Below are 12,692 nucleotides of genomic sequence, written 5' to 3' on the forward strand. Positions count from 1 at the left end.
GGTAGTGTACATTCAAATAGTTCAATGGTAGGACCTTTTTTTTTTTTTTTTAAGGTCCAAATCAAATTTGCAGTCTGAAAAAGGACTGCAAAAGGGCAAAGATTAAACCAATATTTAGTTAAAGGCCAATAGCAGTGAACATCCTGATCTCAAACAGTATTTGTACTGTATATTCTAGTATAAACATTAATAACACGACTTCAATAGACTTCTAAAGTCAATTTTTAAAAATAAAAGTAAAAGATGTAAATTGTAAGTAATACATTTTAGACTACTACTTTCAGGAGGTCTTTGTGCTGTAATCATACTGGATAAAGAGATGTTGTGTCCAGTGCTGAATAGCAGCAACAGCATCACTATATTTTGAACAATGAGAGTAGAATACTTAATTTCTATAAAAGTCTGTAAATATCACATCTGATTGACAGACTAATTGGAGAAATTCAGGAGAGGAGGCAATCTAACCTAATATATTTTTTAAACCAGCCATCTGTCCTCTATGAGGAGCATAATGTAACCAATCCCAAAACAAAACTTTGTCATTAATCCCAAATCTGACTGACACAAATACAGCTTATTTTAACTTTTACACTTTATTTTAAAACTCTTAAGAACAGTGTTTTAGCATGTATGTTTAGAATTTTAAAATACCTATAAATAATAATCCCAATCAATCATTAAGAAAACAAGGCACCCACTGGTTAATTAAAACGAATCTTTTGAAGAGCTAATATTCTTGTTTGTTGTGTTTCTCTCCCTACCTTTCTTCAGTTCCTTTTTAATTTTAACATTTTATAAATAATCATTAGGCTTTATGAAATTTACAGGGAAACTATTAACTACAGTAAAATAGATGTTAGTCTCAAGCAACAGTACTAACACTATTATATTTTTCCAATATAATTTATTTCTGTGTATATTATTATTTTTCTGTAAATATCACTCATTCATGTCTGATATAGAAAATAGATTCAAGACGTAGGGGAGGGATAGCTCAGTGGTTTGAGCATTGGCCTGCTAAACTCAGGGTTCTGAACTCAATCCTTGAGGGGGCCATTTAGGGATCTGGGGCAAAAATCTGGGGATTGGTCCTCCTTTGAGCAGGGGGTTGGACTAGATGACCTCCTGAGGTCCCTTCCAACCCTGATTTCTATGATTCTATACCACAAAGAAGATGTATTTTAAACATGTTTTATAAGTAATGTAACTATTTGGTGTTTCAGGAGGTAGAAAATGATTAGTGTTCAGTGACGGTCAAAAATGAAAAGTGTAGTAAAACTTCTGAATCCAAAAAGGTATGGCTGCAAAATATCAAGAATACAAACTACATAGAAATATTACTTAGTGCCTTTGTTGCTTCTTACAAAGTAGTTAACAAATCTGTTAATAATTTAACACTAATTAAAGTTTCAGTTGCCCAGATAAGATCTTGTCATGAAGTTCTTTGGTTAATGGAACATAAGATTTTTTAGAACTGTATAAAAAATAAAGAGGATCAGTGATTGCAGATGGATTAAACCCTTCCCTCACCAACCGAAATTTTTGTTGTTTGAAAGTTCCTGTCATTTCCATTGTTTCCTAGGGGAGAAAGAAAGTTTTTTAAGGTTAAGTGGAAATATTTAATGCTTTTTCTCTTGTCTACATGGACACCTACCTACTTGACTTAAGTGTAAGTCTGGCTCACCCAGTGATGCCAAATTTGCAGCCCATCCCTTAAGTAACTGAGGCCCAATCAAGATTAGCGTGAAATTTCCTGCTTATGTTCCAAAACCACATGGAGGAGAGCAGAAGTGTTTCTTGCTGACTGAGAACTCCATGGTGACAACAATTAACCCTCCCTCCTATTCAATCTGGGTCTTAGCCCTTTTATTGTTGCCTAGGCTGGGCCACATTTCAAGTTTCCTTGTCCCTCTATTAAATATTCTTCTACACACAAACATATATAAATTAGAGATACATTCTCTTACTCCCTCCTTCTTCAGGGACTGAGCCACAGAACCCCCATGCTGGCATGGAACAAGAGTTTGAAACAAGGTGGAATAATGTTGCAAACTGCATTTTGGACCTTGCAACTGTAGTATCAAATCAAAGGCTTTATAGGAGGGCCCACATTTGACTGAAATAGCTTCTTAACTACTCTGCGTTTTGTGAACATTTATAAAGACAAAATTTAGGAAGATGTTCACAAAGTACAGACTGTCACAGTTAAGAGCCTCTATTTATAGTGTATATGAGCATCTCTGAATTCCCCAAATAAGTTCCCTTAGGTGTGTTACAAGTACCCAGAAACTGAAGATGGAAGAGCCATATTGGATCATCCAGTCCATCCACTTGCTATGCAGGATTGCTCTCTACTAAATACTTTGTAATGTTCTGCCTAGTCTAATTTTTAAAATCACTCCTTCCTGGTGGAGGAGGGGGGAGGAGGGGGAGGGAAAGGGGGATGGTAGGCTAGTCAAATCTGTCTGTCAGGAAATTTTTTCCTCACTATTTAGCCTAGTTTGCTTTTCTCAGTTTCATCCTGCTACTCCCATTGATAACTCCCCATTTAGAACAATACATAATTCCTCTCTCCCTTTGCTATTAACACCCTTCAGAAATTTGTAGCATTACCTCTTGCACCTTTACTGTTGCTTACACAAACAATACACAGTTTGCTCTTAACCTTTCCTCCAGCCTCCTGATAATGTTTATTATGTTCCTCTCAACTCCCTTCAATCTGTCAAAATCTCTCTGGTAATATGTGCTCAGAATTAAATACACTATTCCAGGTACAGGAGCATCAGAGCCACATAGAGAAGGTCTGTTAACTCTGCTCCAATACACGATACCTTGGCATTTTTGTGGCTATGTCACATTGCAAATGCATGTCTAGTTCGCTGTCCACTATCACCCCTTCTCTTTCAGCATTACTTCTTCCCAGCTCTCTCCCTCCCATTAACTATATAGATTTCAGGTTATTTTCCTCAGATTAATTAGGTACCATTTACTAATCTGAATATAATTTGTTATTCTCTGTCCATGTTTCTAATCTCTCTAAATCTCTTTGTATTATCTCTGTCCTCACAGCTGTACATGACTCCTCCCAGTTTAGCATAATGTGCAAATTCCATTACTATGCTGTGTAATTCCCCCTTTTAGATCATAAATGAAGATGGTAAATAGGACTGGTCATATCATCAATCTGTGCAATACACCATCAGATACCTTCCCTTCAACCCACCATATTGCCTTTTATGATCTTTGTCAATGTTCTGTTTACATGTGGATATTTAAGTGTACTGCACAATAAATGTAAATTACCTGGAGTCTTAAAAATAGTGGACAAGCATAACCTGGTAGATATGTCACAACTTGTTCATACATTTGTTCTAAATCTAATGATTTATTGGGCTTCAAAATAACAGAGACCATTCCCACTTTTCCTTCATGATCTGTGAAAAAAAGTTTAAAATTAGGAACATGCTACATAATTTGGAAATTTTCAGTTTTAGTGTAACCTCACTTTAAAAAACATATGTTCATTTTTTAATATGGAGATATACCTATCTCATAGAACTGGAGGGGACATTGAAATGTCATTGAGTCCAGTCCCCTGTCTTCACAGCAGGAGCAAGTATTGTCCCTGACAATACTTTACTGGAATAAATGTGGAATGACTACATTAGTCTTATGTACCAAAACCGTAAGTGAGTTATGTAGGCAGTCTCAAATGAAGTCCTTATACTTCACCACCATATCATATATTTTGTCACAAATTTTATGGGGAAAATTATTATAGGAATGTCTAAGAATAACTGTCAAGTCTGGTGGAAAAGAAAAGTTATAACTAGACAGCTTAGGTTTCTAGAACTTTTTGGAATAGTTTTCTATTTAGGATGACTGCATTACTTATTAGTAGGGCTACGATTTAGTCACGGAATCCATGACTTCCAGTGACCTCCGTGATTTCAGTCCGCTGCCTGTGAAAGGCATGGAGCTGCAGGGTACCTCAGCTGCCTCTGTCGGGCCCCCGAGCTCCTCGCCGCTGCCAGTGGTGGGGGAACCCCCAGCTCCTGGCTGCCACGGCCCCTGGAGCTGCAGGCAGCAAGGGTACCCTGCAGTTCCCTGCTGCCATGGGAGGCAGGGGTGCCCCACAGCTCCCAGCCACCACAGGCAGTGGGGGGACCCCCAGAGCTGCAGGCAGCAGGGGTACCCCACCCCTCACCCCCCACCTGCTGCAAGCGGCTCTTAGCCCCTGCACAGCTGCCCTGCTTCAGGCAGTGCTGGGACCCGGAGATCCCCATTTTGTCCCAGATATTTGTAGTAAAAGTCAGGGATAGGTCACGGCTTCCGTGAATTTTTCTTTTTTGCCCGTGACCTGTCCGTGACTTACTAAAAATATCTGTGACAAAATCTTAGCCTTACTTATTAGCCACTCACAGGTTATGCAAGTTATTCCAGAGGAGTGCCTCTGCCACTCTGGAGTAAAGCAGCCACCCTAAAGTCATAACAATAAACCGTTTTATATCACCCTGCAATTATGTAGTTTCTTACTTTTAATACACAGAGGGTGGCTGCCATTAAAAAGTCAGTATTTGGCCAACAAATAGCACAATTTTTACCTAAATTTAGAAAAGGAATAATTGCAATATCTCACATGCCACGGTGGGGAAACTTTTGGCAATGTTGACTATACAATGGAGACCACTGTGGACCACAGTAGTCCTGATTCTCAGTTATAGTAAGGCTCCTTTACCTTTCAGGGCAAAGGGGCTTTAAAGTACAAGTAAATTAAACTTGCACCTACTTTCAAACTTCTTTACCCTCCCAGTGGGGTGTAAAGAGGCTTTAGCATGAATGGAAATCAGGCCCAGTCTATTTTCGGCAAACTTTTATTTTTGTTTCTTATTATCATACTGTTTTACATATTTCATTCATTTCTTTTTAGGTTCCCAGGAAAATTCTCCCTCAGAGCTAGTTTACTGGACTGCGTTAAAAGATTAAATCAAACTAGCTCAAATGCTTAGTTTAATGTGAATATATATTTCTTTTTATGTAACTGGTTAAAAGTTTTTTGCTTTCTTACTCTGTTGAAATGTTTCTATTTTTCCATACAAATGTTTGAGTTTCCCAGATGCCATATTAATGATGCTCAGAGGATTAATTCAAGTTATGCAGTAGTCCCAAATTCATGACAAAATAACCTTTATAACAATACATTGTGTTGTCTCTCTCACATTCCACATACATCAAAGTACAGGGTTAAATGGCTGATCCACAATCTTTTGTTATCTGAGCTATTCTTAAGAGCTTTTTAGAGAGCCAAGTTAATCAAAAGTGATTGTATAACTTTTAAAGCAAAAAGGACAGTTACCTGTTCCGTAACTGGCGTTCTTCGAGATGTGTTGCTCCTGTCTATTCCACAGTAGGTGTGCGTGCTCGCCACGTGCACCGGTGCCGGAAGTTTTTTCCCTTAGCAGCATCCGTAGTGGGGGAGCACCGCTGCGACCCCTGGAGTGGCGCCGACATATCGCACCATAAAGGGGGCTGCGTGCTCCTCCCACCCTCAGTTCCTTCTTGCCAGACAACTCCAACAGAGGGAAAGGAGGGGGGGATGTGGAATAGATGGGAGCAACACATCTTGAAGAACGCCAGTTATGGAACAAGTAACTGTCCTTTCTTCTTCAAGTGATTGCTCCTGTGTATTCCACAGTAGGTGACTCCAAGCTATACCTGACGGAGGTGGGTAGGAGTTCTAATGATAAAGGTTACGGGTTACCCGGGCGGAGCACCACCCCACCAAACCTGGCGTCATCCCTTGCTTGGGAGACGATCGCATAGTGCGATGCGAAGGTATGGACAGAGGACCATGTAGCAGCCCTATATATGTCCTGAATAGGGACATGAGCCACATAGGCCGCAGATGAGGCCTGGGCTCTCGTCGAATGCGCCTTAACAACAGGAGGCGGGGGAAGCCCAGCCAGGTCATAACACGTGCGTATGCACGAGGTGATCCAGCGGGAAATCCACTGGGTGGAAACCGGTTGCCCTCTCATGCGCTCGGCCGTAGCAATGAAAAGCTGAGGGGATGCCCGAAATGGTCTTGTTCGATCTAAGTAAAAGGCCAGCACCCTACGCACATCTAGCATATGTAGGCGGCATTCCTCATTGGAGGAATGGGGCTTAGGACACAGGACTGGCAGGAAAACGTCCTGGTCCATATGAAAAGCCGAGACCACCTTCGGCAGGAAGGCCGGGTGCGGGCGAAGCTGTACCTTCCGCTCCTGGAAGACAGTGTACGGGGGTTCCGAGGTCAGCGCCCTAAGCTCCGAAACCCTGCGGGCTGAGGTGATAGCCACCAAAAACGCCACTTTCTCAGATAAGTGGGACCAGGAACAAGTGGCCAAGGGCTCAAAGGGAGGTCCCGTGAGGCGTGACAGAACCAGGTTCAGGTCCCAAGGGGGAACCGGGAGTCTAGCATAAGGGAATGCTCTGTCCAAACCCTTTAAAAACCTGGAAGTCATGTGGTGGGAGAACACTGACTGTCCCGCCACTGGACGGTGGAAGGCCGAAATGGCCACCAGGTGCACCCTGATCGAGGAGGGGGCTAGCCCTTGGGTCCTAAGGGACAGGAGGTAGTCCAGGACCAGCTGGATCGGATGCGGAGGAGGAACCTCTCTCCTTCGCCCATGAGGAGAACCGATACCACTTAGCCAGGTAGGTCCTCTGTGTGGACGGCTTCCTGCTTTCAAGCAGGACCCGTCTAACAGCCTCGGTACACCTCCCCTCCTCCGCATCTAGCCACGGAGCAGCCATGCCGTCAGGTGGAGTGGGGCCAGGTTGGGATGGAGGAGACGACCTCCCTCCTGGGAGAGGAGGTCCGGGCGGAGCGGCAGCCTGCGAGGGGAGGCCGCCAAGAGTTGTAGTAGGGTCCCGTACCAATGTTGACGGGCCCAATCCGGGGCTATCAGGATAATTCTCGCCCCATCTGACTTCACCTTCTGTAGGACCCTGCCTATGAGGGGGAAGGGTGGGAAGGCGTACATGAGGGGCCCCGACCAATCGAGCAGGAACGCGTCCGTCATGGCCCCATCGCCTTCTATCACCCTGGAGCAGAACCTGGGACATAGGTGGTTCTGGGCGGTGGCGAATAGGTCCACCTGGGGAGTGCCCCACTGAAGGAAAATCCATTCTCTGCAGGGACCACTCGTGTTGATGTGAGAACACCCTGCTCAGGCGATCTGCGAGCATGTTGCTCTCGCCGGGCAGGTGGAACGCTCGGAGGAGGATGTTGTGGGCTATACAGAACTCCCAATGGAGTTGGGCTTCCTGGCATAAGGCCCTGGAGCACGTGCCCCCTTGCCTGTTGATGTAATACATTGCGGTGGTTTTATCCGTGAGGACTCTGACCACCTTCCATTGCAAGTGCTAGCGAAAGGCCAGGCATGCCAGGGGCACAGCCCTGAGTTCCCTGACATTTATGTGCAGGGTCAGTTCCTCGGGTGACCACATACCCTGGGTTCTGACGTCCCCCACGTGGGCTCCCCAGCCCAGGTCCGAGGCATCCGACACTAGATCTAGTGAGGGAGAGGGATCTCAGAAGGGAATATCCCGGAGCATGTTGCTCGGGAGGGACCACCATTGGAGGTCTGCCACCACCGTCGGCGGTACCATGACAACCTTGTCCAGGCCGTCCCTGGCCTGGGAATAGCGGGAGGCCAACCAGAGTTGGAGGGGCCTCATCCGGAGCCTGGAATGTCGCACCACTGTGGTGCATGCTGCCATGTGGCCGAGGATTTGAAGGCATATCCGAGCTGTGGTTACCGGGAAGGCCGTGACCGAGGCGACGAGGCCTCTGAGTGCCTCAAACCTGTCCCTTGGAAGGGAGGCCGTGGCCGCCTGGGAGTCCAGCAGTGCTCCTATGAATTCTATGCGCTGGACTGGAACTAACGTGGATTTCGCCTCGTTTACCACTAGGCCCAGAGTGGAGCAGGTGCGTAGCAAGAGGGATACTTGCTGCTGCACCTGGGACCGGGACTTGCCCTTGAGCAGCCAATCATCCAGGTAGGGAAAGACCTGCAGCCCTCTCCTCCTGAGGTGGGCCGCTACCACCGCCATACATTTGGTGAAAACCCTGGGGGCCGTCGAGAGGCCAAAGGGGAGGACCGTAAATTGGTAGTGGTCCTGACCCACTAGGAAACGGAGGAAGCGCCTGTGACCTTTGAAAATGTGGACGTGGAAGTAGGCATCCTGAAGGTCCAGTGCTGCAAACCAATCCCCCGGGTCTAGGGAGGGAATGATAGAGGCTAGGGACACCATGCGGAATTTGCAGCGTACCAAGAACTGGTTGAGCTTCCGCAGATCGAGGATGGGCCGAAGCCCGCCCTTCACCTTCGGGATGAGGAATACCTGGAATAGAATCCCTTGCCCCGGAATTCCCAAGGTACCCTCTCTGCGGCTCCCAGGGAGAGGAGGCGCTGTACCTCCTGACCCAGGAGTAGCGCATGTTCTGGGTCCTCCGCCGACTCACTGGCCGGAGGGCAATTGGGAGGGGGCGAAACAAACTGCAACCTGTACCCCAGGGATACAGTGTTGAGGACCCAGCGGTCCGTAGTAATACGGGACCATTGCAAACGGAAGGCAGGTAAACGATTTGCAAACCTGAACTTTATTAACTGTGTGTGTGGGGGGGTTAACCTGACAACAGGCCCGGTGACCCCCCGCAAGCAGTCAAAAACGCCGCTTCCCTGGCCTCCTGGCCTTAGAGGGCCCCGGATGAGGGGCCGAGCGGGATTGGCGTTGTGACCAGTGCCTCTGCTCCCGCTGCTTCTTAGGCAGGGGCTCATATCTACCCCGAACCTGTGGAGCGGAGGTGTGAGGCTTGGGCTTGTCCTTGGCCGGTGGGACGTACAGGCCCAGCGTCTGCAGGGTAGTACGGGAGTCTTTCATCCCATGCAGACGCGTATCTGTTTGATCTGCAAACGGGGCCCGACCATTGAACGCCAGGTCCTGCATGATCGACTGGGACTCAGCCGATAGGCCAGAGAGCGAAAGCCAGGACGCCCTTCTCATGGAGATCACTGTGGCCATCGAACGAGCGGCCGTGTCCGCCGCATCGGAGGCCGCCTGGAGCGCCGCTTTAGCCGCCGCCGCACCCTCATCCACAAGGGCCCGGAACTCCTTCCTGTCCTTCTCGAGGAGGAAGGGCTCAAACTTGGCAAGGGACCCCCACAGGTTAAAATCATATCTCCTCAAGAGTGCCTGGTGGTTGGCCACTCTGAGCTGAAAGCTCGCAGACGAATAAACTTTTCTCCCAAAGGAATCCAGCCTGCGAGCGTCTTTGTCCTTAGGGGTAGGAGCGGGTTGGCCATGCCTCTCTCGGTGGGTCACCGACTCCACCACTAGAGAGTTCGGAGTTGGGTGAGAGTATAAGTACTCGTGCCCCTTTGTGGGCACAAAGTACTTACGTTCAGCCTTTTTGGAGATCGGACAGAGAGATGCCGGGGTTTGTCAGAGGCCAGTAGTAATATTGGCCACCCCCTGATGGAGCGGGAGGGCCACACGCCCCGGCGTCGAGGAGGTCAGGACATTAAACAATGTGTCCGATGGCTCCTCCATCTCCTCGGCCTGGAGCTGGAGGTTTGATGCCACCCTCCTGAGTAGCTCCTGGTGGGCCTTGAAATCCTCCTGACAGACCGGAGGTGGTGGCACCACAGAGTCGTCTGGCGCCGAGGAGGTCGGTGCTGCGGTGTCGTCTGCACCCGGCTGTACCGCAAGCTCGACGTCCTGACCCGGGGCCAGAGTCGGTGCCAGAGGGTCGTTGCCCATTGCCTCATCGCAGTGCTGAGGCGGCGATGTTGGCTGGGCCTGGGACACTCCCGCCACGGAGCGGGGTCCCGGCGGTGCCGGTGCCTGGGGCCACGGTGCCCACTGGCACCACGGTCCCTGCCAGGGAACGGCCTGGCCCTGGGACGCGAGGTGGCCCGGAAGGGCTGGCTGGTCCTGCGGCACCGAGTGGCTCGATGAGGGGCGGCCGCATGCCGAAGTCCAGGATGAGCAGATGGTGCTGTACGAACAGCTGGAGCGGTCCCGTACATGACGTCTCCGGCCCCTGGAGGAGGACAGGTAGGAGTCGGGGGTGCTGTCCCCGTAGTGCCTCTGGCGCCCAAGACAACGACGCCTCGGTACCTGGGATTCCTGTGACGAGCTCCAGGTGTAGCGCCTTCCACGGTGGGTGCCGGAGCGGGAACGGCGGTGCTGACGATGACGAGACCTGTCCCTGCGGTCAAGACTCGAAGAGGAGCGGCGCCGTCTCTTAGTGCCTCCCCTACAGTCTCCTGGAGTGGAAGTGGAAAGCTCGCTCGCAGACGATCCTGCTCGCAGCGTGGAGGCGCACCAAGGTCCGTGGCTCAGCCCTTCAACTCAGGACGGCATCTCGACCTCGGAGATGTTCGGAGAGGGTCGATGGGCACTGAGCGATGGTTTCCCACAGGATCGGGGGCCCGACTGAAGCGGCGCTCCCGGTACCGGAAGCGTCATGATGTCACATGTGGCCTGAGCTGCCTCCGGTGTCGAAGGCATTCTCACCTCTGGCGAGGCGCGCGTGGACGGCACTGGACTACTCCGCTCTACCGAGTCAGAGGTCTCGGTCCCGATGGGGATCGTGGGCTGCCCAACGCGGGTCTAGCCTCACCCCGTTCTTTCTCCCGGCGCCGCTGAGTCTTCCCTTGCTTCTTAGAAGGGGAGCGGTGCCGGCTCGTCGACGGGGCCTCGCTGCGCACCGACGATGCAGTACCGGGCGCGGAATCAGGACAGCGCACCTGGGGCACTTCACTGCGTGCTGGGGGCGCTTTGCTGCGCGCCAAGGACGAGGTGCCCGGTGCGGGGTCGGCTCGACGCGCCGGTGCCGGGGTCAACGCCGACTCCATTAGGAGAGCTCGGAGTCGGATCTCACGCTCCCTCTTTGTTCGGGGCTTGAAGGAGCGGCAAATTTTACACTTCTCACTAATGTGAGCCTCGCCCAGACAGCGAAGACACTGAGTGTGTGGATCGCTTCTGGGCATAGAAGTGCGACAAGAGTCGCACGACTTGAAACCTGGGCCACGGGGCATGCCCCGAGCCCAGCACTAACAGAGAAAAGTTCAACAAGTAACTTCAGGGAAAGCTGGATACCACTAAGGCTTAAATGCTGCAGCAAAGCTGGAGCACAAGTTCCGACTACCTTCACTGGTGGCAAGAAGGAACTGAGGGTGGGGGGAGCACGCAGCCCCATTTATGGCGCGATATGTCGGCGCCACTCCAGGGGTCACAGTGGTGCTCCCCCACTACGGATGCTGCTAAGGGAAAAAACTTCCGGCACCGGTGCACATGGCGAGCACGCATACCTACTGTGGAATACACAGGAGCAATCACTCGAAGAAGAACATAAGAGTTATGAGGAACAGCAGCATGACCTTAAGTAAAAACCTATAGAGATAAAAGGTTCTTACCTGGCACAGGAACACCATATACATTGGCTTCCTGTATGAAGTCCAACATACCAATGACATCAGAAACTTCAGTGGTTGCAACATTCTCTCCTTTCCATCTAAATGGAGTGGGGAGTGGAGAACAAAACACTGTACCCGCATGAAAACATATGGGCATATTGTACTCCTCATGGATGTTGTAAGCTCTTTGGGGGAAGGTAACATTATTAATAATAAATAATAATAATAATTAATAATTAGTCTTATTATTGTGCCTAGGAGCCGCAGTCATGGGCCTTGACTTCATTGTATTTGTACAGGACCTAGCACAATGGTGTCATGATCCAAGACTGGGGCTCCTAGACACTATAATAATACAAATTAATAATAGTAATATAACCTTTAATAGGAATTATGAGTACATTGGACTAAATATACCCTACATTTGTTCTAGCATGTCCAGTTAGTGTGATGCTCTGATCACCATAACAGTAAGCTTTGTTAAAACAGCTGCATTTAAAAATAAATAAATAAATGAAAACAAGTAAATCCTATCCTAATCTGAAATAAATTATTTTCAAAATTTATAGTCAGCTAAATCTACCAAATGTAGACATCTACTGTGTTTGATACATTTCTCCACTTCAGTGTGCCAAGTCTCCTTACCCTGCAACAAAGACACCATTTGCTAGAATGCTCATGAGAAGGATCATGAGGGACTTTGAATGAAAACCTGCCACAAAATGAAGTTAGGTATGGTTGCATGCTGCTCACAAAATTAAACACTAGCACTGCTATATACTTCAAGAATGGATATGAACCAGAGACTCTTGGGAGAGAGGAGAGGAGGAGAATAGGTCAAGCAATATTATCCTATCCCATGCACCAATGCTTTTTAACAAGGACATAGTGATAGTACCTGTAGGTATCCCCGATCCTGTCCCAAAAGTAAAGAAAATTCTCTTGGTCTTGAACCATCAGATCCCCTGTATTGAAATAAATGTCTCCCTTCTTAAACACCGCACAGAGTAATTTCTTTTCCGTATGTTTCTTACTCCCAGCATAACCAAAGAAGGGATTCTTTGCATTCACTTTGGAAATGAGAAGACCAGCCTCACCTACAGAGAAAAGTTAAGGTGAACAGTGATGTAAGATATCACAGGATAGTTAATGTTAATGTTTACGTTAATGTTAATTGACTACATATCCTACACTTACAATATTAAGATACTATATACCCAA

At 48.3% G+C, this 12,692-nt stretch overlaps 1 protein-coding gene across 2 annotated transcripts in view; it reads right to left on the reverse strand.

Moving 5' to 3' along the window:
• Positions 1 to 1,145: 1,145 nt before the first annotated feature.
• Positions 1,146 to 12,692, reverse strand: part of SLC27A6 (solute carrier family 27 member 6) — a 58,077-nt gene continuing 46,530 nt past the window's right edge. For both annotated transcript variants that reach the window (XM_029911712.1, XM_029911711.1), the window contains exons 7-10: positions 12,370 to 12,568; positions 11,472 to 11,569; positions 3,304 to 3,434; positions 1,146 to 1,578 (exon numbers count right to left, since the gene is read on the reverse strand). In XM_029911712.1, coding sequence (XP_029767572.1) covers positions 1,402 to 1,578; positions 3,304 to 3,434; positions 11,472 to 11,569; positions 12,370 to 12,568 — 605 coding nt within the window. In that variant the 3' untranslated portion in view covers positions 1,146 to 1,401. The remainder of the gene's footprint in view (positions 1,579 to 3,303; positions 3,435 to 11,471; positions 11,570 to 12,369; positions 12,569 to 12,692) is intronic.

The sequence above is a fragment of the Terrapene carolina genome, unplaced genomic scaffold (assembly GCF_002925995.2).
Source record: "Terrapene carolina triunguis isolate 2854851 unplaced genomic scaffold, T_m_triunguis-2.0 Scaffold113, whole genome shotgun sequence".
NCBI lineage: Eukaryota > Metazoa > Chordata > Testudines > Emydidae > Terrapene > Terrapene triunguis.